Source organism: Pristiophorus japonicus, chromosome 1 (genome assembly GCF_044704955.1).
Source record: "Pristiophorus japonicus isolate sPriJap1 chromosome 1, sPriJap1.hap1, whole genome shotgun sequence".
In the NCBI taxonomy this organism is placed as follows: Eukaryota; Metazoa; Chordata; class Chondrichthyes; family Pristiophoridae; genus Pristiophorus; species Pristiophorus japonicus.
In genome coordinates, this window is record NC_091977.1 from 294,251,225 (window position 1) to 294,276,532 (window position 25,308).

At 44.6% G+C, this 25,308-nt stretch overlaps 1 protein-coding gene across 1 annotated transcript in view; it reads right to left on the bottom strand.

Annotated features, from left to right (window-relative positions):
• The window catches only part of LOC139270881 (coiled-coil domain-containing protein 102A-like), a 760,459-nt gene that overhangs the window by 687,301 nt on the left and 47,850 nt on the right, over nucleotides 1-25,308 (bottom strand). The window contains exon 3 of the mRNA XM_070888470.1: nucleotides 15,342-15,450. Coding sequence (XP_070744571.1) covers nucleotides 15,342-15,450 — 109 coding nt within the window. The remainder of the gene's footprint in view (nucleotides 1-15,341; nucleotides 15,451-25,308) is intronic.

Genomic DNA, 25,308 nt, shown 5'->3' on the forward strand with positions numbered 1-25,308 from the left:
AAATGTTTCAAGGACACCCTCAAAGCCTCCTTGATAAAATGCAACATCCCCACCGACACCTGGGAGTCCCTGGCCAAAGACCGCCCTAAGTGGAGGAAGTGCATCCAAGAGGGCGCTGAGCACCCTGAGTCTCGTCACCGAGAGCATGCAGAAAACAAGTGCAGGCAGCGGAAGGAGCATGTGGCAAACCAGTCCCACCCACCCTTTCTTTCAACAGCTGTCTGTCCCACCTGTGACAGAGACTGTAATTCCCGTATTGGACTGTTCAATCACCTAAGGACTCACTTTTAGAGTGGAAACAAGTCTTCCTCGATTTCAAGGGACTGCTAATGATGATGATGAATCAAGAAGGCAAATGGAATGTTGGCCTTTATTGCAAGGGGGAAAGAGTATAAAAGCAGGGAACTCCTGCTAGAACTGTACAGGTTATTGGTGAGCCCACACCTGGAGTACTGAGTACAATTTTGGTCTCCGTATTTAAAGAAGGATATACATGCATTGGAGGCTGTTCAGAGAAGGTTCACTAGGTTGATTCTGGAAATGAGGGGATTGACTTATGAAGAACGGATGAGTAGGTTGGACCTATACTTGGAGTTTAGAAGAATGAGAGATGATCTTATTGAAACATATAAGATACTGAGGGGGTTCGACAAGGTAGATGCAGAGAGAATGTTTTCACTCATGGAGGAATCCAGAACTAGTGCGCATAGTTTAAGAATAAGGGGTCGCCCATTTAGAACAGATGAGGGGGAATTTCTTCTATCAAAGAGTCGTAAATCTGTGAAATTCTCTGCCCCAGAGAGCTGCGGAGGCTGGGACATTGGTCATATTTAAGGTGGAGATAGACAGATTTCTGATCAATATTAAATGGCGGAGCAGGCTCGAGGGACCTAATGGCCTACTCCTGCTCCTATTTCTTATGTTCTTATGACAGACAGACAGAGACGGACAGACAGACAGACAGAGACGGACAGAAAGACCAACAAAATCAGTCTGACACTGCAGTTGATTTCTTTGTATGCAGAAGTAAAGGTGAAATGCCAAGGCCCTTAGGGGAGGATATTACCAGTGCCTTTTAGTCTTGAAAAGTGTAAAAAGGACAAATCAGGTGACAGCACGCATTGGTTTAAAAAGTTTGCAAGATGAATAAAAGACTGAGGGAGGTAGGGAGTTACAGTTTGTGATCCTGTTAGAGAATGATTTAGAGCAGAAGCCCCCAATATTCTGCATTATGTGCTCAGGAAATGCTCAAATCTCAGGTGCAGTGGGGAAATGGGTAGAGGCCCGTGATGCCAGACCTCCAACCTGTTTACATTGGCCCAAGATTTCCAGGGCTTGCCCTTGGGATGGGGGTGAGGAGTGGTGGAGCACATGCATCTTCAGTAGGCATAGGCATTGAAAGTTCATGGCAATGCGGAGGGATGGGCTGAACAATACTTCCCACTTCTTTCTCCGCTGAGGGTGCCGGTTGGATGCCCAATTGGCCAGGAACAAAAGAAGCTGTCACTAGCTTTTGTGTCTGGCATCCATAGATCGTAGAGTCTGAAAGGAGCATGTAGCCACACCAAGAACGTCTATAAAGGTAAGTGGCCTTTTCTCCCTACAGGAACCCATTGGGTCTTTGGAGCTGCAGTTTTGAAGACAGCAAGGGGAAAGCCACACAGCTTGGGAGCAATACTGTTGACCCAGGTCTGAGAATCTGGTTTTCCTCCCTTGTTTCTGGATGCAGGCCTCTTACAGGAGATGAGCCCGCACCAGGAACACAGCAGGGCCATGCCAAATTCACATAACCCACCACTTTAGGTGGATTCGGGTCAGATCAGGGGCAACACACATTGGATATGTACACCAGACTCGTAAACCAGTGCAGGAGGAAGATGAATACCGTGACTCAAGACTCTGCAATCAGTCTGCTGGTTTCTCTCATTCAGGTGCTGGCTATTGTTCCTTCTCTCCCTCCCAATCCCTCCCAAGTGTTGGCTCCTGCTGCTCTTTGGGATGAATAGTTAGGCTTAGCCATGAAACAAAGATGATGGCCATAAAGAATAACAAACCAAATGCTGATAGGATCAGGAGAAACAGAATGTTGAATGCGTTACTACAAGCAAAACCGGTTAAATAAGGAAGGAATAATCTGCGAAAAGATAGGGGAAATGGTCTGGAACATGTCACCATTGCTTCGATGGCAGAAATATCTCCAACAGGCAGAATCCTTCTGTCAGAGAGCATAAAGAATGAAGTGTTGTAGGGAGTAAGAACGTTCCTTTTTCTGGAGCTTGGAAAGGCCAAATAACATTACAATTTCAAATCATTTTTTTACCGCGTAAGGCCACAGATTAATTAGAACAAGAGCTAATTGACTGAAGTGCACATGCTGAAGCTGTGTATAGTTTTCTTTTCATGAAAAGCTTTTACTCATGGTGGTATTGTTTTAATACTAGACTCTAGGTAACTTTGAAAAGGTAATTGCTTGAAAAATGTGAATGCTAAAGGATACAGGAACCAAACAGCAGACTAGGGTTAGACTAGGTGCTAGAAATTGGGTGCTTTTGTGCCTCCCATTAGTGCCTCCAGGGGACGCTAACGGGGAGCAAATGCCTTTTCGACTGGGCACGGCGCTGACATCGACTCCCGCCATATTGGTCGGGGCGTTGCGCCCCGATCTCCTGCGCCCAGAGGTCGTGATGTCATTGTCGTGCGCATCGCCCCGTTAGTGCCCCGGACCCAAATTTACTTTTACTCCCTGCATCACCGGGCGAAAACACCGGCGGTTGCAGGAGGCGTGTATCGGGTGGCCAACCGCTACCTGGGCGATGATTAAAGGTGAGATGGCCAAGGAAAATTTAAAAAAAACTTACCTTTGTTGAAGCCGTTTTCTTCTCAGGTACCTGCCCGCGATCATTCAGCCTGATATTCTGCTTGAGTGCCAGGCTGATCACGTGGGTTTGCCACTCCCTTGGTGGTCCAGGGTAGGCCGGTTTTTATTTGCAGAGCCTGCAGCAATGGCCCTTCCCTTTAAGGGAGGGAAGAGCCCTTTGTATGCGGCAACGCTGCAAGGCCCACTGCTGAGGCCTCCATCCCGCCTGCACTCCAAGAAGGAAGTGGAGCGTGATTTAGCACTCCACTTCCTTCATGGAGTGTGAAAGCCCATTCTTTGAGAGCAGGAAAACATTAGTGCTTGGCGCTAAGTTTCCCAGCTTTTAAAAGCTACTGCTCCCAAACGGGGCGATAATGAATTTCACCCCCGAGGTGGTTCATGGAGAGAAAGCACTCGTGCGATGTAATGTATGCACTTGTGAGTATGCGCACAAGTTTGTAGGGCTGTTGCATTGTGAGTGGCTTGGCCAGTCACGTGATGTTCAAAAGACTCAATAAAACCCCAGTCAGTTGAGCCTAGGTCATCCACAATGAGGTGTGCAGTTGCGAGCCTGGTGGATGAACTGGTAATGTGTAGTGTGATTGTTAAACCTTTGCTATTAAGAACTATTTGGTTTATTAACAAAGTGTTGTTATGAATTCTTAAGCAAAGAACCCATGAAGTAAATACATTACAGAGGGGTAAATGGTCTGTTTCTGTGACATCTTACAATTTTATTTGTTCAAACACCAGCAGCTTTTGCAATGCAGTGAAATAAAACTATGTCAGAGGACTGCGATTTACACTGGGGGTTTAAATTTAAGGTGCAATTAAAGTTGTCTGGTAGTCTTATGTCAAACAGAACTCTCAGAACAGATTGCATTCATGCAATTTAAAATTTTCTGTAAATTTCTGTGATCATTTAACAATTATTTAACAGTTCACCGTGTAATGTTGCAGAAAAATGCAGGAATTAGTCTTTTAAAAAGTGTGGGTGGAAGAAATCAGGTTAAGCAATACAGAAAAATTTAATTGTAAGGATTTAAAATGAGTCATCTTCTCAAACTGTGAAAGAAATCAGATTAAGTTAGAATGAAAACTGCTGATAGAGGCATTGGGGCCGAAATTCACCATCCCCAAAGGGATGGCTACCTTGGGGTTTTGGCGGCTGATCGAAAAAATTGATCACCACCACGGTTGGATGATTTTTCCCTCCCCGAGCCATATTCAGCTCGGGTGGGGGAGTTTGAGCTATGCGCACTTCCACCAGAAATGGCGGGGTGAAGCCGCAGTAAAGGCAGACTTTCTGCGGTGAGCTCTTCAGCGGCCCGCACGCTGCAAAGTGGCAAAGACAGGGAAATTCACCTACAAAAAGGTAGGACTTCTTCAGGCAGTGTCCCGCGAGATATTCGAGTCGGTGCTCGAAAGCAACACCCCTGGAGTTTTGCCGCGATCGGGGCCCTTTGGTAGGTAAATAGTTTTATTAATTTTAGTGTTTTTATGTTAGATTCCATCATCCGCTGTATGTAGCTTTTCATATAGTTTTATTAATCGTTTTAGCTCCATTAAATCTGCTGAGTGCTGCTCAGAGGTTTGCACATACGTTTGTACAACTTTCAGATCTGACTCTTTCAGTGGAGGCTTGTGGGCTGCAGAGACCTGCTTGGCAAGGTTCACTTTCAGGATGGGAGGAGTGTTGGGAGGACAGCACCTGGTACACCTGCTCAGCAGCAGGGCAGCACGCAGAAGAAGGCATCACTGTCAGCACCGTGCAGAGAGACAGAGATCAAAGGAGGCAGCAACTATGATTCGTTCATTCTGTGCCAGACCAGTGTGCCCGCCATCTTGATCGGCCAGAATTTTGTATTTGACCTTATGTGACAATTTGGAAGGACATATAGAAAGGAAAAGGAGTTGGAGTAGCACTGTTAATAAAGGATGAGATCAATGCATTAGTGAGAAACAATATTGGCTTAGAGGATCAAGATGTTGAATCATTTTGAGTGGAGATAGGAATAATAAGGGGAAAAAGTCGCTGGTGGGCATAGTCTATCGGCCTCCTAACAGTAGTTACACTGTTGGACGGCGTATAAACCAAGTAATAATGGAGGCTTGTAATAAAGGAACGGCAATAATCATGTGCAATTTTAACCTCCATATTGATTGGACAAAGCAAATTAGCCAGGGTAGCCTTGAAGAAGAGTTGATCGAGTGTATCCGGGATAGTTTCCTTGATCAGTATTTTGCAGAACCAACCAGGGAGTAGGCTATCTTAGATCTAGTACTGTGTAATGAGACAGGATTAATAAATGATCTCCTAGTAAAGGATCCTCTAGGAATGAGTGACCATAACATGGCTGAATTTCAAATTCAGTTGGAGGGTGAGAAAGTTGGTTCTCAAACCAGGGTCCTAAGCTTAAATAAAGGAGACTACAAAGGTATGAGGGCAGAGTTGGCTAAAGTGGAATGTCAAAATAGATTAAAGTATGGGACGGTTGATGAGCAGTGGCAGACATTGAATAGTGGGGTGCCGCAGGGATCGGTGCTGGGTCCTCAACTATTTACAATCTATATTAATGACTTGGATGAAGGGATCAAGTGTAATGTAACCAAGTTTGCTGATGATACAAAGATGGGTGGGAAAGCAAATTGTGAGGAGGACACAAAAAATCTGTGAAAGGATATAGACAGGCTAAGTGAGTGGGCAACAATTTGGCAGATGGAGTATAATGTGGGAAAATGTGTGGTTATCCACTTTGGCAGGTAAAATAGAAAAGCAAATTATAATTTAAATTGAGAAAAATTGCAAAGTGCTGCAGACCTGGGGGTCCTTGTGCATGAAACACAAAAAGTTAGTATGCAGGTACAGCAATTAATCAGGAAGGCAAATGGAATGTTGGCCTTTATTGCAAGGGGGATAGAGTATAAAAACAGAAGTCCTGCTACAAATTTACAGGATATTGGTAAGGCCACACCTTGAGTACTGCAGACAGTTTTGGTCTCCGTATTTAAGGAAGGATATACTTGCATTGGAAGCTGTTCAGAGAAGGTTCAGTAGATTGATTTCAGAGATGAAGGGGTTGACTTATGAAGGTAGGTTGGGCCTATACTCATTGGAGTTCAGAAGAATGAGAGGTGATCTTATTGAAACACTTAAGATAATGAGGGGGCTCGACAAGGTGGATACGGAGAGGATATTTCCACTCATAGGGGAAACTAAAACTAGGGTACTTAGTCTCAGAATAAGGGGCTGCCCATTTAAAACTAAGATGAGGAGGAATTTCTTCTCTGAGGGTTGTAAATCTGTGGAATTCTCTGCCCCAGAGAGCTATAGAGGCTCGGTCATTGAATATATTTAATGCGGAGATAGACATTTTTTGAGCGATAAGGGAGTAAAGAGTTATGGGGAACGTGAAGCCGAGGCCAAAATCAGATCAGCCATGATCTTATTGAATGGTGGAGCAGGCTCGAGGGGCCAAATGGCCTACTCCTGTTCCTATTTCTCACGTTCTTATGAATCAGGATTGCGGTTGGATATCCCCTGTCCACTTGGCTGCTCGCTCCACTGCGGAACCCCAGGACAGCACCAGAGCATGCAAACAATGACACTCATTGTGCCACCCAGGTGTATCATTGAGCAGTACATCGGCATCCTCAAGCAGTGGTTCCAGTGCCTGGACTGCTCTGGTGGCACCTTGCAGTACTCTCCCCAATGGGTCTCCATCATCGTCGTGGTCTGCTGCATGCTGCACAACCTGGCCATCATGAGGGGACAGCCGCTGGAGGTCGAGCCAGCAGTACCACCTGAGGAGGAGGAGGAGGTGCAGGAGGAGGAGGAGGAGGATCCCCAGAGCTAGGAGGTGTCGACCCATCGCCACCCTGGAAGGGTTGGGTGCAGACTGGCCAGCACCCTCCTGGGAGGGTGCATCCTCACATATATATATGGAGGTGCCTGACCCCTCCCCTGCAATCTCCTCCAGGCATTATGTACTGGCGGTCTGCCAGGTCTTCCCACATCAGGAAACAGTATTCTTCTTTTGTTCTCCACACCGTCATCAGTGTCTCCAGCTCCATATCAGTGAACCTGTTGGCTCTCCTTGCACCTCTTATCAACCATCCTTCCAAAACTCCTTCCCCCCTCAGGGCCTTGCTGCAAACCCTGGTCTTTAAAAAGGCCAGGAAGCAACTGGCTCATTAGATACCCTTACCTGCATGCTGAATTTCTCAGTGGTGATAACGCTCAAATTAAGACAGCCACACCGCTGAAAAATCCACTTTGGAAGGATTCATTAGCGCTGGAACCCATTTGTTCTCTTTTGGAGCTGAATATGGGGTGTTCCAGCCACGAAAAAATGTTGACGCTAATGGCCCCAAAAAGGTGGGGGAAGCACCAGCTTTCCAGCAATACTGAATTTCGGGACCATTTAATTAGCCTAAAATATACTTTCAAAGTAAAGCCACCAAACATGGAGTTTTATTCTTTAAAAGATTCCACTGCTGACACAAATTAATGAAACACGGCAGCTTGAAACACAAAATAAGACCGAGACTATCCATACAAAGCACTGATAATGCTCAAGTATTTAACAAAATACTGAAGAATATCTTTCAATGAGGTCAATGGTTCAGTTTGGTTGTCACCCTGTGCATCAAGCTGGTTTTCTGCAGCCAAAATCAACTATTACAAACAAAATAGCCAAAAGAGAAGGAACTTTATGGCGCTGATGTGAATACTGAGGATATAGCAGGGGGTAGTGTGCTGACATGGATTGAGAACTGGTTGTCAGACAGGAAGCAAAGAGTAGGAGTAAATGGGTACTTTTCAGAATGGCAGGCAGTGACTAGTGGGGTACCGCAAGGTTCTGTGCTGGGGCCCCAGCTGTTTACATTGTACATTAATGATTTAGATGAGGGGATTAAATGTAGTATCTCCAAATTTGCGGATGACACTAAGTTGGGTGGCAGTGTGAGCTGCGAGGAGGATGCTGTGAGGCTGCAGAGCGACTTGGATAGGTTAGGTGAGTGGGCAAATGCATGGCAGATGAAGTATAATGTGGATAAATGTGAGGTTATCCACTTTGGTGGTAAAAACAGAGAGACAGACTATTATCTGAATGGTGACAGATTAGGAAAAGGGGAGGTGCAAAGAGACCTGGGTGTCGTGGTACATCAGTCATTGAAGGTTGGCATGCAGGTGCAGCAGGCGGTTAAGAAAGCAAATGGCATGTTGGCCTTCATAGCAAGGGGATTTGAGTACAGGGGCAGGGAAGTGTTGCTACAGTTGTACAGGGCATTGGTGAGGCCACACCTGAAGTATTGTGTACAGTTTTGGTCTCCTAACCTGAGGAAGGACATTCTTGCTATTGAGGGAGTGCAGCGAAGGTTCACCAGACTGATTCCCGGGATGGCGGGACTGACCTATCAAGAAAGACTGGATCAACTGGGCTTGTATCCACTGGAGTTCAGAAGAATGAGAGGGGACCTCATAGAAACATTTAAAATTCTGACGGGGTTAGACAGGTTAGATGCAGGAAGAATGTTCCCAATGTTGGGGAAGTCCAGAACCAGAGGTCACAGTCTAAGGATAAGGGGTAAGCCATTTAGGACCGAGATGCGGAGGAACGTCTTCACCCAGAGAGTGGTGAACCTGTGGAATTCTCTACCACAGAAAGTTGTTGAGGCCAATTCACTAAATATATTCAAAAAGGAGTTAGATGAGGTCCTTACTACTAGGGGGATCAAGGGGTATGGCGAGAAAGCAGGAATGGGGTACTGAAGTTGAATGTTCAGCCATGAACTCATTGAATGGCGGTGCAGGCTAGAAGGGCCGAATGGCCTACTCCTGCACCTATTTTCTATTTCTATGAAGGCCTCACTTTTCCTCCCAATCTTTCTTTCTACTATTTAATCATCATAAGGATTTGAGGGACATTTATCTTAAGCCTTTCTGCATCTGTTTCGTTGTTCCAATACTTTAGGCCACAAAATCATTTCAAAGCAAACAGGCCTACAATAGAGGCAAACATTCGTGGATCAAAGAAACAAACAAATAAAAAAATATAGAAAGCATGCCATGAAAAGAAAGACTTGCATTTATATAGCGCCTTTCACGACCACCGGACGTCCTAACATGCTTTACAGCTAATGAAGTACTTTTTGGAGTGTAGTCACTGTTGTAACGTGGGAAACGCAGCAGACAATTTGTGCGCAGCAAGCTCCCACAAACAGCTATGTGATAATGACCAAATAATCCGTTTTAGTGATGTTGATTGAGGAATAAATATTGGCCAGGACACCAGGGATAACTCCCCTGCTCTTCTTCAAAATAGTGCCATGGGATCTTTTACGTCCACCTGAGAGAGCAGATGGGTCCTCGGTTTAACGTCTCATCCAAAAGATGGCACTGGAGTGTCAGCCTAGATTTTTGCGCTCAACCCACAACCTTCTGACTCATAAACACAACAGATAGATTGAAAACCGTGGATTGCTGTTACAATTCCTTGCCCTATTTATCTCCATAGCAAACAAAAGTTTCCATAGGTAGATCTACATTCTCTATGAACCAACATCTACAATTTAAAGCATGCACATGAATAGAATGCCTCATGAGCTAATAATATGCACAGTAGTTCTGTGGGACGGTCACCATACATTCCTGATATCTTCAATAGACAGACAAATGCTACTCTGTCAGATCCTATAGTTCAGGCTAAAATTACAGTTGAAGTTTATTACAAGAAATGCATCTACACAAAAGCAAAACAGAATCAGTGTATAAGCAGCAATACTGTGCTTAGTTCACACTGATAATTTAAAGTGTTTCTAAAACCAAAATATAAAATATTCAAAAACCCACAAAAAAAACCCACAAAACAAAACAAAAAAAAAGAACATTGAAAAGTGTTTGGAGTGCCCCCCCCACCCCCCGCCTTTATTCAGTAGGGCACTTGAACTAATTCAAATTTAGTGGTAGTGACTGGGATAGGTGTGGGTGTGCATGGTGAGATTGAGTGAAGACATGGATTAGAGAAATCAAAGCAGAGGGGGTGAGGAAAATTTAGCTTGAAATCAGGAGAATAACAGATTTCAGCAAGGAAATTGCTGGGAGACTTGAGAGGTTGGTGGATGGTAAGGTGTTTTGAAGAAGAGTTGAGATGGGTGATAGTGAGATTGACTCAAAAGAGGTGAAAGTGCAAGTGGAGTTCGAGAGTGTGGGACCTGGTATTAGGAGCTGCTACGACAGTTTAACTCCAGTTTTGATTCTATGCCTATCACCATTACTGTACAATATTGCAAATGGAAGAATTTGTTTAATGATTATTTCTACCCCAGAGGGAATAATAAGAAAACATTCAAATGTTATTAAGGTATTTAACTGGGCAATTTCACAAATGCCACAGGATCTAATCACATTTAAAGTAATAACATTATTTAGCAGTGAAGGCACCAACATAATTTGTTAAAGAATAACTGAGATATTATAGAAAAACTGAGTAAAATTGCTTATTTGTCAAGATACAGCAGCATTTACTACTTCAACACACAAAACTAGCACGTACTAAAATGCCATTAAGTCTGAGCAAGCATTTGGCGCAGTTTTGAGGTACAAGAAATTGTGCAATCAGAGAAAAGTTGGAATTTGTCCATGCCATGATCAGCCAGAAACAGAAAATGATTTGATATATTGCAGTGCACAGGCTAGAGTGGTGGAAGAATAAACTGCAGGGATGATCTACAAACACAATGTTTTCTCTTCCCCAACTTTACTAAGAAAATTGATTATTTTTTCTGAAGCTTTTTTTGTGTAATTTATGAATAATGCATAAGGGCCCTGTTATTTACAGGGAGGGCTTGGAGAAATCCCAGTCAGCTTGTGGGCGTGGAGGCCCTGCCGAATTTAACGCGGGACCTCATTGTATTGTTTTTCTTCCATTTCCCTCCCAGCAGCTGACCATATTGACAGGGTGGCCAGCTGCTGGGCGGGAGAGGCTGTGGCAGCTGGTCACAGCCAGGGCCCTTGAGGTTGGAGCAAGAGATCGAGGCTTGCAGGGGGAGGCGGGAGAGCATGGATGAGGTCGCCAATTGCAGGAGGGAGGGAGAGGGAGATGGGGGCTTGTGTGGCGGGAGGTCACCAATCACGACAGGGAGGAGAGAGAGGCTGCGATCGGCAGAAGGGAGGCAGAAGATTTCGGTGAGGGGCTTGGGGGAACACTCTTGCTTCACCTGGCTCACAAGGAGTGCTGTAAAAGGCACTTACCTTCCTGAGCCACCAGCTCCCACCTCGTTTTCACTACCGGTTTTCCTGAGTTCTGGGAAACCCACACGGCAACTGTTAAATTTAAATCAGGCCGCCTCCTGCACTGTGGGAGCCTGATTTAAATATGTTAATGATGTGGGACACTCGCACGACGCAAAACCCATCGCTGTAAAAACAGCAAAGGGCACATACATGGCCGTTTGGGGACACGTGCCCCGTTTAAAACATTTTAACCCGATTCCTCCTCTGACCCTCTCCCACTGTCGCGGGGGTGGGGGGGGGGGGTTAATATTGAGGCCAAGATGTCCATGCAGATCAATTTTATTCTTGAAAATTTTAATAAAGTAGAAGAGGCGAGGAATACCTTCACAGTGCCAGTTGTATTACATGTCCGAAGGCATTCAACAAGAGTGAATGAGATTAGCAACACTATCTCAGCCAGACAGGTCAGAAAACATCCAAGTTACATCCACAATTTATCCTCCATTAGATAATATCAACTGGACTTCCAACAGGAATGCTGCAAGTGACCTCAGCACCCCAGGGTTGCATGGTGTAATGTATGCACCTGTGAGTATGCTCACAGGTTTGTCGAGCCCTATTTGGACGGAATTCCTCATCAGCGCCAAGCCCCGAAACCTCCCTCGGGAGCCGGCACCTCACAACTTGAGCCTACTCCGGGAAATCCCCTCCGTGCCTTTCAGTTCTGCACGGAAGGGTTTCCTGTACAGACTGCTCTTGCACACTCTCCACCTTGCCATCCTCGTCTGCTGCCCGGACACGCCATGGCACTCCATTGGGGATCCCCGCCTCCTCCGGACAGCAAGATGGAGCCCTCCCACTATTTATTGGGGACTTGGCCTGGAGGGTGGTGCATGGAGCAGTCCCGTGCAATAAATTTTTAAGTCGGTTCACGGGGTCCCAGGTCATCTGCAATTTCTATGGTCTGGAGGAGTCCGTGTTCCACATTTTCATGGAATGTGCGAGGGTTGCAGCCCCTATTCTATTATTTGAAGGGGCTGTTCCTCAAATTCTGGTTGCACTTCAGTCCTACTCGTAGGCGCCGGAGGGACTGGAGTGCATCGTCACCGCTGGCAACCAAATTTTAATTTGGTTATTGTCTAAAGTTTAATTTGTTTATTGTGCCGGTTTTAGTGCCCCTCCCCCGTTTAATCAGGGGGCACTTGATTATTACTTTACAACTAAAATAGTTGTAGAGCTGTTGATCCGAACTGACCTCTGTCCGGACGGAATTCCTCATCGGCGCCAAGCCCCGAAACCTCCCTCGGGAGCCGGCACCTCACAACTTGCGCCTCCACCGGAAAATCCCCTCCATGCCTTTCAGTTCTGCGCGGAGGGGATTCCTGTACGGGCTGCTCCTGCACATTCTCCACTTTGCCATCCTCGTCTGCCGACCGGACACGCCATGGCGCACCATCTTGCCGTCCAGAGGAGTCAGGTGTCCCCAATGGAGTGCACTCTACGCGGGAGTCCTCCCACTATTTATCGGGGACTTGGCCTGGAGGGTTTTTCATTGAGCAGTCCCGTCCAATAAAGTTTAAAGTTGGTTCATGGGCTCGCAGGCCGCCTGCGATTTCTGCAGTCTATAAGAGTCCGTGTTCCACGTTTTTATTGAATGTGTGAGGTTGCAGCCCCTTTTCCATTATTTAAAGGGGCTGCTCCTCAAATTCTGTTTGCACTTCAGTCCCACACTCCTGATCTTTGGGCACCCTGTGCGGAGGGGAGCAGGTAGGTCCGAGGGCCTTCTCGTAGGACTGCTCCTGGGCATGGCCAAGGGAGCCATCAGCCGGACCAGGCAGCGGACGGTTGAAGGGGTTGTTCAACCCGAATGCCTGCTTCTCTTCCGCGGTTACATCCGAGCCAGGGTGTCCCTGGAGATGGAGCACGCGGCGTCCACCAGTACGCTCGCAGCCTTCCGCAGGAGGTGGGCACCGGAGGGACTGGAGTGCGTCATCAACCCCGGCAACCAAATTTTAATTTGATCATGAATGTTTAAAGTTTAATTTGTCTATGTTTGCCGGTTTTAGTGTCCCTACCTCACTTTTAGCTAGTGGGCACTTGTATAATTTATGTTTTTAGTGCCCTCAACAAAAAAAAACAAGGGGGCACTTGTTTGAAAGTGTTTGGAATGTGCCCCCCCCCCCCACTTTAACCAGGGAGCACTTGATTAAAGTGCACAACTAAAATAGTTGTAGAGTTGTTAAGTTGTTAGTGGCTTAGCCAATCACATGATGTTTACAAGACTCAATAAAACTCCAATCAGTTTGGTTCAGGGGATCCACGATGAGGTATGCAGTTGTTAGCCTAGTGGATGAACTCATGAACTCTAATGTGTAGTGTGATTGTTAAACCTTTGCTAATAAACCAACTGGTTCTTTATAGCAATGTGTTGCTATGAATTCTTAAGAAAAGAACCCATGAAGCAAATACATTACACCATGGGGATCAAAATAGCGAGGAGTTCCTTCTCTTTCCAGAGGATATACATTTGCAGATGGCCAGTAAAAACAAGATGATAAAGTCACTTGCTGACTTTCATTGCCTAAAGTGTCACATGAAGAACAGCCATTTGCCAAAGATCCCAGAGGGTCAGCAACACCTGCGGAATGGTATTCCGGTATTGGTCAATGGAGCTGATTTTCATCTCCGTTGTAACCCTGAAATCAGCACAGACGAGGAACAGCGGAGCATTAAATTGGATCAAAATCACTTCCACCCAATTTCCACCTATTTCTGTCCCCGGTGAATTTCCCGGTCACTGTGGGCTGGGCAGTGGAAGCTCCCATCCAAAGAAAGTGGGACTTGCATATTAAAATGGGGGTGCGGGCATCATACATGTGATTTCCTGACATACGGATGTTGCAGGACACCCAGTATAAGCCACACCCAAGAAACTTTGGTTTCCAGGATTGCTAGGGCCAGACCTTCCAGTGGAAGGTCATCTAAAGGGCATAGAATGCTAACATGTGTGTTTTATATCACTCCTGGACCACATTTATTAACTTTATCTTTCTTTATTTTCCCTACTGGGATTCGCAAATGGATTTCCCCAATGAGAATCCTCCAATCCTCAAAGCTGTTTGGAAGAACTGAAGGAACAACAGAGCTATATCTGGCAGATCAGGCTGCCCGAGAGGTTGTCCATGCCCTCCCACTGGGACCCATACACACACATCTGCAGAAACAAGTGAAATTGCCCCACTTTGGCAGCTGTTGTGCTGGTGGAGGCACCTTTTCCCAAAGAAAGCTGCACCACCAGACATCTGATGGTGTCACAATGATGTGTGAATGCCTGAGTAACCATTATGCATGCCAACCATTATGTGGTGTTGCAGGAAAGAAGGCATTGCTGGATTACTGCACCCACCAAGATTCCACTAAGCACACCTATCTAGAAAAGACAGTGTTGATCTAGCTTCTCAGGGTTTAGTTCAGAAGAGAGGCAGGTGCAAAAGCATTACCATCTGCTGCAAGGACATCTGCACTACTATGCAATGAAAGGCTGTTACATGCAATGACAGTAATAGTCAGCCCGACGTGAAACTTGACTCAAGCTCCGTACAGGCATGTTATTCTTCAATTAACTACCAGCGATGTCATCACCATCTATTTTTTAAAGCTTCAATGAGAACACCATTTTTATAGGATTTCCCTAAATTTCAGCCAGAAAATGAATTATCCTTTCACTTTAAAAAAATGTATTCCTTCACGGGATATGGGCATCGCTGGCAAGGCCAGCATTTATTGCCCATCCCTAATTGCCCTTGAGAAGGTGGTGGTGAACTGCCTTCTTGAAAGTAACAGTGGATTGCTTGGGTAAGAGTCAACCACATTGCTGTGGGTCTGGAGTCACATACAGGCCAGACCAACAGATTTCCTTCTCTAAAGAGCATTAGTAAACTAGATAGGGTTTTACGACAATTGTCACATGGTCACCATTATGGATTTATTTCATTAATTGAATTTAAATTCCCCAGCTGCCGTGTTGGGATTTGAACTCAATTCTCTGGATCATTATTCCAGGCTCAGGATTACTAGTCCAGTAACATAAACAGTATGCTACCATACCCCTGATTTTGTATCACAATTTCTTGAAAAGTAATGACCGCTAAAATTCCCAGGAAGTTTAAAAAAAAGTCAATAAAAATACTGAGTAAGCTGCAAACAGATTAACTGTGCATTACCAGTTCTCTTCCAGTTTCACACCTGTTTAAGGATTTCCTGCTTGGATTTGCTCAAGTCTTCGTATTTAACTTTCCACTGAGATACATCTGCTTCCAGTTTTTCAATCTGCCTTCCAAGTGTGGCTTTGTCCCTGTGTGAAAAATATAATGAATGCCAGTTTTTTGTAAATGATATACAGCTAGAAAAAAAGAAAGACTTGGATTTATATAGCGCCTTTCACAACAACAGGACATCCCAAAGCACTTTGCAGCCAATGAAGTACCTTTTGAAGTGCAGTCACTGTTGTAATGTAGGAAATGCAACAACCAATTTGCGCACAGCAAGCTCCCACAAACAGCAATGTGATAATGAGCAGATAATCTGTTTTCATGATGTTGATTGAGGGATAAATATTGCCTAGGACACCAGGAGTAACTCCCCTGCTCTTCTTCGAAATAGTGCTACGGGATTTTTTACATGCAGCTGAGAGAACAGGCAGGGCCTTGATTTAATGTCTCACCCGAAAGACGGCACCTCTGACAGTGCAGCACCTCCTCAGCACTGCACTGGAGTGTCAGCCTAGATTTTTGTGCTCAAGTCCCTGGAGTGGGACTTGAACCCACAACCTTCTGACTCAGTGGCACAGCTGACAGTACAACTACAGAATCTATAGTTTGCAAATAATTGAGAAATAAATGTTTAAAAAGCACTTTACAACCCACTAATGAAGGTGCGTCCAGCAATATACTTATATAGTGTGAGCATTTATGAATGTTCCAGTATCTCAGTAAATGCCAATATTTCACATTAGATTTGAGTATGTCATTTAAAAACGTTTCTTTAACAATCAGTATCTGCCAGGGTATCAATTAGCCAACCAGTTTACAAACAGTCTGCACCACCCGAAGGGCTGAATAAAGAAAGAACTTGCTCTTATGTGGCATCTTTCACAATTTCAGGACATCCGAAAGCAATTAAATAATTTGAGACGTAGTATAAGAACTGGGGTGTGGGACTAACTGGATAGCTTTTTCAAAGAGTCGGCACAGACACAATGGGCCTCCTTCTGTGCTGTGAGAGTTTATGATTCGATGAATTGCTGTATATATTGACTTGGGTATCTTATGAATCTATGTAAAAAAATTAATTATTCTGCTGTGTGCCAAATCTTACCAGACAAAGGTAGCGACCAACACCCCCGAAGAACTGGTACTATTTTTTTTTAAGTGTATTATTCGCCATTGTAAAATCATTTTTCTGAGGGGTATGTGGACAATAACCCCCCAGCCCCAACCCCAAACCCCCACCACCCCCAGGTCAGAGCAAGTAGCAACTTCTGGCCTTTCTAGGCTGATGGCCAGCCGAGATGCCTCAATTGCCAGGGGCAAATGAGCTGCCATCCCACTGATCTAACCTAGTGTGGAGGGATCCCGGAGATCCCCAATCCCAGCATGTCTGCCAGCATCACAGCCAGTGCAAATTCCAAGCCAATTCACTTGGTCCCATTTGTGGGTTTTTTTACTTTTTATGTAAATAGTTTCTCTCTGTTGAACAAAATAGCAATAATGAGAAGAATTTGGGTATAAATTTATCAGCTTTGTATGTTTTATGAAGAATGAGGTGAATTCACTGTCCCTAGTCTCCCAGCGGGTTGCCCCACTTGAAAGCAGCACAGGATGGAGAATCGATGATAGCCTTGTGGCTTTAACTCTGATCTGTGCTCCCTGGAGCACAGCTTCCCATTGGGAGTGTTCTGAATTCAACCATATATAGCTAGACTTCGAAGCAGCTGAAAACATAACATTGATCTTATCTTTTAATAACTGTGTATACAGATATATATAATATATAATATATATATATATATATATACCCTCTCATATATTCATGATTACTTACTTTTTCATGGGGTTATACTCATGAATAGAACTGATATGTGTATCCCTCAGTATAACCAAGATTAACAAGCACTGGCTCCTGAGTGTAAGATAGTTGTGTACTAGACCCAGCTTTTGTTTCTTTACTTGTCCCATTGCCACCCACTTTTTCCTTGCCCTATTATCCCTTTTGTCATTTAATCCCTCCTGCCTTCCACCCTATCACATACCTTCCCTTTTGTTCTCCCCTCCCCCCTTTCCCTGCCTCTGCACTTCCTTAAAACCTGGTACATCTCTAACTTTTTCCAGTTCTAACGAAAAGGTCATCGATCGAAAACTATTGCCTGACCTGCTGAGTATTCCCAGCATTTTCTGTTATTAGTTGTACCCTATGGTTTAGTTGTTCTCTAAATCCAATTCCCTAGAGAACTGGGAATTCGGAACGCCAACATATCAGTTTCCATAATGGTCCAGTGGGTCTATACACTCACTTCACTAGTGGTCAGAACTATCCCTCTAGAACATACATTTCATTGGTGACCTGGAAGACCTCGCAGTTTGGTTTGGTTTTCTGGATTTGAAATTCAGACCTTAACTAAAATTTAGAAAAGATAGGGCAGAATCAGAATCTAACTCTAGATCAAATGTTCCTTCCTCCTGGTCTCCGGCTGATCTGGGGAGACTGCAGCAAAACTTCCAAATCTTAAATGCAATTAACCAAGCTGCAATTACCGTAAATATTGTCAGCAAACTAGTGAGATCAGTATGGGCCACAAGATGCTGATATGGAAGAGGAGAATAAGAGGCCCTGCACATTCAGAAATTAAAAGGACTTGAAATAGTGATTTTACGCATGTCTCACAGTCTAGCTTCCTTTTTATGCCAATAGTATGGCCTACGCTTCTGAAAGCTGTACTGTGAGTTTCATATGAAGTTGCATTGACCTGATGACATTTTAAAAGCAAACTAATTGCTAGAAGTCATGCTTGATCTGTCTTTCTGGCATACTGTCCAAGTGAACAAATGTCAAGGTGCCCTGATTCGACAATAGATGCAACGACCTGAGAAAAGCAATGGGATGTGGACATCTGGATACGTCTCCTGCAGACGAATTAAATCAGCCAGAACCAATAATGCTCATTGTCAGCGTGACCTTTAAACATAGAGGTACAAATGACTTCCAAACAACCCTGATCTCACAGTTCCTCCTGAGCTCATTATAAAAGTTTAGCACTGCATGTTTCATCAGCTTGATAACATGATCTTCTCTCCATTTCCAGAAGGTTATGTTAGAATACTGGTCTGTAGGTCTTTCTGAGCAATAGGGTGAAGCCACCTCCCACCTTACTGTCATTTGTGTATAAGTCCAAGAGAAGACATTTGCAACTCTATAACAACACCGTGTAGAGATTACACAGTTTGCACGCAAACAACGGCTGCTGATCCTAAATTACAATTCTACCGGTCTGTAGCACTTTGTGAATAATTAATAAATGCCAGTTCTTGATGCCAACTCCAGAAGTCAGGCTTAAATATCACAGATATGTTTAGCATACATTCAAAATTAATATGCAAACAATCATTCCTGAAACAAATGAGGTAAACCACTGTTTAGTTATATAAAAGCTTTGATAACATCCCTCAAGGTTGTGGATTGACATTCAGCAGCACAGTGAATAAGAACAACTTTTGAAAAGCAAAAAAATAGTCATTTTAACACTAGCAATCTGAAAAATGTCTTCAACAGTATATAATCCCAGCAAAAGCAGTGAAAATTACATTGGATAACTCCTCTTAAAAAGCAGCTAGACAATTCTTCGGTTAATAACTGAGTTGAATGTTATAAGGATATGTATAGATATGTTATTAATTATTGTATGGTAGGTGCACGGTATGCACTGCACATGGAGAAGAGAGTGCTTGTGGATTCTTGAGCACCATCTGAGCTCCAGAGAACATCTCTGTCATGTTGGTTCCGTTATCAGAAGCTTGTCCACGACAGAGTTTGAAATCAGCTGTGGTGTTTGTTATGTCTTGGATAAGGAGTCAGACTAGATACTGTAAACTCAAAGTAAGTGTGACCTAGTCCTTTATTACAGATCTCAGAGTGCTTCTCCAGCCTGTGAGGCCTCCCGCCAGCATCGCAAATAGGTCATCTGCCTTTGGTAGCGGGTATTGATCCTACAGTAAGAAATAATCGATAGTTACTTTGTGATCACCACAGATTCCAACTGTGCCATCTCCCTTGAGGACTGGAACAATCGGACTGGCCCACTCATTATATTCGATTGGCAAAACGATGCCCTCTCGTTGCAGCCTGTCCAGCTCGATCTCCACCCTCTCTCTCATCGTGTAAGGTACCGCTCTCGCCTAGTGATGGATGGGTCGCACCCTGGAATCAAATGGATCTGCACTTCCCGATGCCTGGTTCGAACAGAGGGAAACTTGCTTAGGACCTGGGCACATGAGGTTTTGTTGACGGACGTCATCCCAGTTCCAGCGTATCTTTCCCAGCCAGTTCCTGCCGAACAGCATAAGGCCATCGCCCGGTACCACCCAGAGTGGTAAATTGTGCACCGTTCCATCGTAGGAGACCTTTATGGTAGCACTGCCAATCAGTTCCTTTGTGTATGTTCTAAATTTGGTACGAATTCTTTCTCAACTCGGTTTTAAATTGGCTCCCCCGTATTTTGAGGCTGTGCCCCCTAGTTCTAGTCTCCCCGACTATTGGAAACAACCTCTCTGCCTCTATCTTGTCTATCCCTTTCATTATTTTAAATGTTTCTATAAGATCACCCCTCATCCTTCTGAACTCCAACGAGTAAAGACCCAGTCTACTCAATCTATCATCATCAGGTAACCCCCTCATCTCCGGAATCAGCCTAGTGAATCGTCTCTGTACCCCCTCCAAAGCCAGTATATCCTTCCTTAAGTAAGGTGACCAAAACTGCATGCAGTACTCCAGGTGCGGCCTCACCAATACCAGTTGCAGCAGGACCTCCTTGCTTTTGTACTCCATCCCTTTCGCAATGAAGGCCAACATTCCATTCGCCTTCCTGATTACCTGCTGCACCTGCAAAGTAACTTTTTGGGATTTTACATTGAATTAAATATTCTAACTTACACTTCCTGGTTTAGATTCTGCGTAGCTCAGTAAGGATTCTTCAATCTGATTGTTTGAAGAGACTCGCTGTTGCTTGACCTGTTCACATGGGTCTCATATTCCCTGTAGAGGGCGCTGCACTATATTGGATTCCTGATGACCGCAAGTTGCCATTGCAAAAGCCCACAAAAAGTCTGTGGGCAGCTGTAAATATAATAAATGGTGACCACCATTCATTGACCGCTGACCGCAAAGTCCGGGCCAATGTTTTATTCTTATGAGAACCCAAGGAGAAAGATGAGAATACAACAGAGGAGAAATTGTTCTGTAGCAGTATTGCAAAACAGGCGATAGCAAATCGGCTAGCCTGCAGACAATGGAAAATAAATTTGTGCAGGGTGTAAAACATGCATGCCGATTCATTATTGCCTGTTTTGTGCTATTGCCAGGTGGGGGGTGGGGGTAGACACCTTCTACTCACACTACTTCTGGTGCTACACAATCAATGGCAGCATTTCTTTGTGGGGGGGGAGCAGAAGGGGTGTGCAGCCCCTGGTGAGTACTTGCTGGTTTATTGGCGGAGACTGGAACATGGAAACAATAATGGGGGGGAATTGCGTAGCACCCCGTTTGGGGGCGGTAACAGCCATGAGATGGGACTTCCTGCGGCGGGAGCGGAAATCCAACCCCCTCGTCATATTGGGGTTACCGCCACCGAGAGCAAGTGGAGCAAAATAACGTGCTCCACTTGCTCTGTGGGGCAGAAGCAAAAGGACAGGGTCGCAACGCTACGCACTGGGGCGCATAGCGCTGGGATGCGTAGTGCTGCCGCGGAGAAGGGGTCCCCCCCTTCATTAAAGGGGAGGGCCAAGCTGCCGACTCTGCAGGTCCCTACCTGAACCACTGGGGAGCGGGATCTCAAGTCATCAGCATGGCACTCAAGCGGAGTGCCAGGCTGCAATATCACGGCCCGGACCCCGTGATCCATCATGCAATGGATTGCGGCCGGAAAGTCGGCCAATTTTTTTCATTGTGAGTGCCACCTCCCCTTTAAGTAATGCTGCGCAAGTCCGTTGAAGCTTTTGCTGGCATCACCCGCCACAGCTTCAGGGGGCGCTCCCGAATTTTCGCTCCAGGGTGCAAATGGGTCGCTGCGCATGGTAATGACATCATCATTGACGGAGCGGCTCAGCAGAGTGGGACGCTGCCGGTTACCGCCGCCACTAAACTCCCATGGAATTTAGCAGCAGTCATTAGCGGTGCCGTGCCTGGACAAAAAGTCGTTTGAGCCCCATTAGCACCACCCAGGGGCGCTAACGGGAGGCACAAATTTCTCCCGCTAATCATCTGCAGCCAGTCGGTAGATATCAGGAGGTAATCTATTTTGCTTTAGGTTAATTCAAATTTGCAGTATCTGGTGTAAAAACTAGCTGTGCACTACACTGATAGATAGAAAGCCCAAAGCCATCCAATGTCTATGGCTAGCAGATGGTACAAGGCAGAAACACCAACTCAGACACTATGGCCAACAGATGATATCCTACAGAAACCAAAGCCATTTTAAATACACAAACAAGGGAGTTTACTGACTTGACATTCCTGCCAGGAGCACATATACAAAATTCAGGCATACGTTGCACCTGATGTTCTGACCATTAATTTGAACGGTCACAAAATGATGGACATGGCTCACTCGGAGTTCCAATATGCTCTCCCAGCGGGCAGTGTTGCCAACCATGAATGCAAAGTCACAAAATGATCCTTTCCACCTGCTACGATCATCTCAAATGCATTGTGTTATATTTTAGTTTACTGTGATTTTTGTCTAGAAGCTTCCACATTAAGATTACAATGTTTAATGCTCAAGTTTAGTAAAGACCGACAATGGATAATACATAACATATTCATATGACATTCATTTGCTGTTTTTTTTATCCTGTTTAAATGGTTAAAATAGCAGAAATAGGAATGACAAATGTGTAATAGAGTGCCCCCTAATGAACTACTGCTCCATCTAGTGGACTATTGTGGTAATGCAAGTACTGATGTAAATACAATAAAAGGGTCATGTGACAAATTCTGACAGTTTCTGCTGGAGCCATTTGGTAGAGTGTGTTTGTTAGTGATGTCATAAAGAATATATCACAATGAGAGCATTAAATATTCAACTATTAATATCATAGTAGACTACAGATTTTGGGAAACCTATATTGGCCTTGCAGTCTAATGCCATTTTTGATATTATGATCACAAGAAGTGGTACTTAAGCTGTTGCCATGACATTTCAAATCACAACTCTCAACAGCGGATTTGTGGCCCCTTTCAGATCGGAACAAGCAGTGCTTAACGCTCTCACAGGAATTACACTGATGCTTCAAAATGCCTTGTTTCCTCTTCACTCATTCAAAGGGTGACTAGTGTTTTCACAGCGACTTGACTAGAATGGTATGTGTAACGCACAGTGCTAAGTTTAAATAAAGGAGACTACAAAGGTATGAGGGCAGAGTTGGCTAAAGTGGACTAGAAAAATAAATTAAAATGTAGGACGGTTGATGAACAGTGGTGTACATTTAAGGAGATATTGCATAACTCTCAAGAAAAATATATTCCAGTGAGGAGGAAAGGGTGTAAAAGAAAAGATAGCCATCCGTGGCTAACTAAAGAAATAAAGGATGGTATCCAATTAAAAACAAGGGCATATAAAGTGGCCAAAACTACTGGAAGGACAGAAGATTGGGCAGCTTTCAATAAACCAGCAAAGAATGACTACAAAAATGATTATGAAAAGGAAGTTAGGTTACGAAAGTAAACTAGTACAAAATATAAAAACAGATAGCAAGAGTTTCTACAGGTATATAAAAAGGAAAAGAGTGGCTAAAGTAAATGTTGGTCCCTTAGAGGGCAAGACCGGGGAATTAGTGATGGGGAACATGGAGATGGCAGAAACTCTGAATATATATTTTGTATTAATCTTTACAGTAGAGGACACTAAAAATATCCCAAACAGTGGATAGTCAAAGGGCTATTGGGGTGGCGGGGGGGGGGAGGAACTTACCACAATCACAATCATTAAGTTGGTGGTACTCAGTAAGATAATGGGATGAAAGGCGGATAAATCCCCTGGACCTGATGGCTTGCATCCTAGGGTCTTAAGAGAAGTAGTGGCAGGGATAGTGGATGCATTGGTTGTAATTTACCAAAATTCCTTGGATTCTGGGGAGGTCCCAGCACATTGGAAAACTGCAAATATAACACCCCATTTAAAAAAGGAGGCAGACAAAAAGCAGGAAACTATAGACCAGTTAGCCTAACATCTGTGATTGGGAAAATGTTGGAGTCCATTATTAAAGAAGCAGTAGCAGAACATTTGGAAAAGCATAATTCAGTCAGCCAGAGTCAGCATGGATTTATGAATGGGAAGTCATGTTTGACAAATTTGCTGGAACTCTTTTGAGGATGTAATGAACAGGGTGGATAAGGGGGAACCAGTGGATGTGGTATATTTGGACTTCCAGAAGGCATTTGACAAGGTGCCACATAACTTTTAGCTTGTGCGATAACCTTTTAACAGTGTTGGGGGTAATATACAAACATAGAAAATAGGTGCAGGAGTAGGCCATTTGGCCCTTCGAGCCTGCACCACCATTCAATAAGATCATGGCTGATCATTCACCTCAGTACCCCTTCCCCACTTTCTCTTCATACCCCTTGATCCCTTTAGCCGTAAGGGCCAATCCAACTCCCTCTTGAATACATCCAATGAACTGGCATCAACAACTCTCTGCGGCAGGGAATTCCACAGGTTAACAACTCTCTGAGTGAAGAAGTTTCTCCTCATCTCAGTCCTAAATGGCCTACCCCTTTGCCTAAGAATGTGTCCCCTGGTTCTGGACTTCCCCAACATCGGGAACATTCTTCCCGCATCTAACCTGTCCCATCCAGTCAGAATCTTAGACGTTTCTATGAGATCCCCTCTCATCCTTCTAAACTCCAGTGTATAAAGGCCCAGTTGATCCAGTCTCTCCTCATATGTCAGTCCAGTCATCCCTGGAATCAGTCTGGTGAACCTTCGCTGCACTCCCTCAATAGCAAGAACGTCCTTCCTCAGATTAGGAGACCAAAACTGAACACAATATTCCAGGTGAGGCCTCACCAAGGCCCTGTACAATTGAAGTAAGACCTCCCTGCTCCTATACTCAAATCCCCTAGCTATGAAGGCCAATATGCCATTTGCCTTCTTCACTTCCTGCTGTACCTGCATGCCAACTTTCAATGACTGATGAACCATGACACCCAGGTCTCGTTGCACCTCTCCTTTTCCGAATCTGCCGCCATTCAGATAATATTCTGCCTTCGTGTTTTTGCCACCAAAGTGGATAACCTCACATTTATCCACATTATACTGCATCTGCCATGCATTTGCCCACTCACCTAACCTTTCCAAGTCACTCTGCAGCCTCTTAGCATCCTCCTCACAGCTCAAACCGTCACCCAGTTTAGTGCCATCTGCAAACTTGGAGATATTACACTAAATTCCTTCATCCAAATCATTGATGTATATTGTAAAGAGCTAGGGTCCCACCACTGAGCCCTGCGGCACTCCACTAGTCACTGCCTCCCATTCCGAAAAGGACCCGTTTATCCCGACTCTCTGCTTCCTGTCTGCCAACCAATTCTCTATCCACGCCAGTACATTACCCCCAGTACCATGTGCTTTGATTTTGCACACCAATTTCTTATGTAGGACCTGGTCAAAGGCCTTTTGAAAGTCCAAATACACCACATCCACTGGTTCTCCCTTGTCCACTATACTAGTTACATCCTCAAAAAATTCCAGAAGATTTGTCAAACATGATTTCCCTTTCATAAATCCATGCTGACTTGGACCGATCCTGTCGTTGCTTTCCAAATGTGATGCTATTTCATCCTTAATAATTGATTCCAACATTTTCCCCATTACTGATGTCAGGCTAACCGGTCTATAATTACCCGTTTTCTCTCTCCCTCCTTTTTTAAAAAGTGGTGTTAC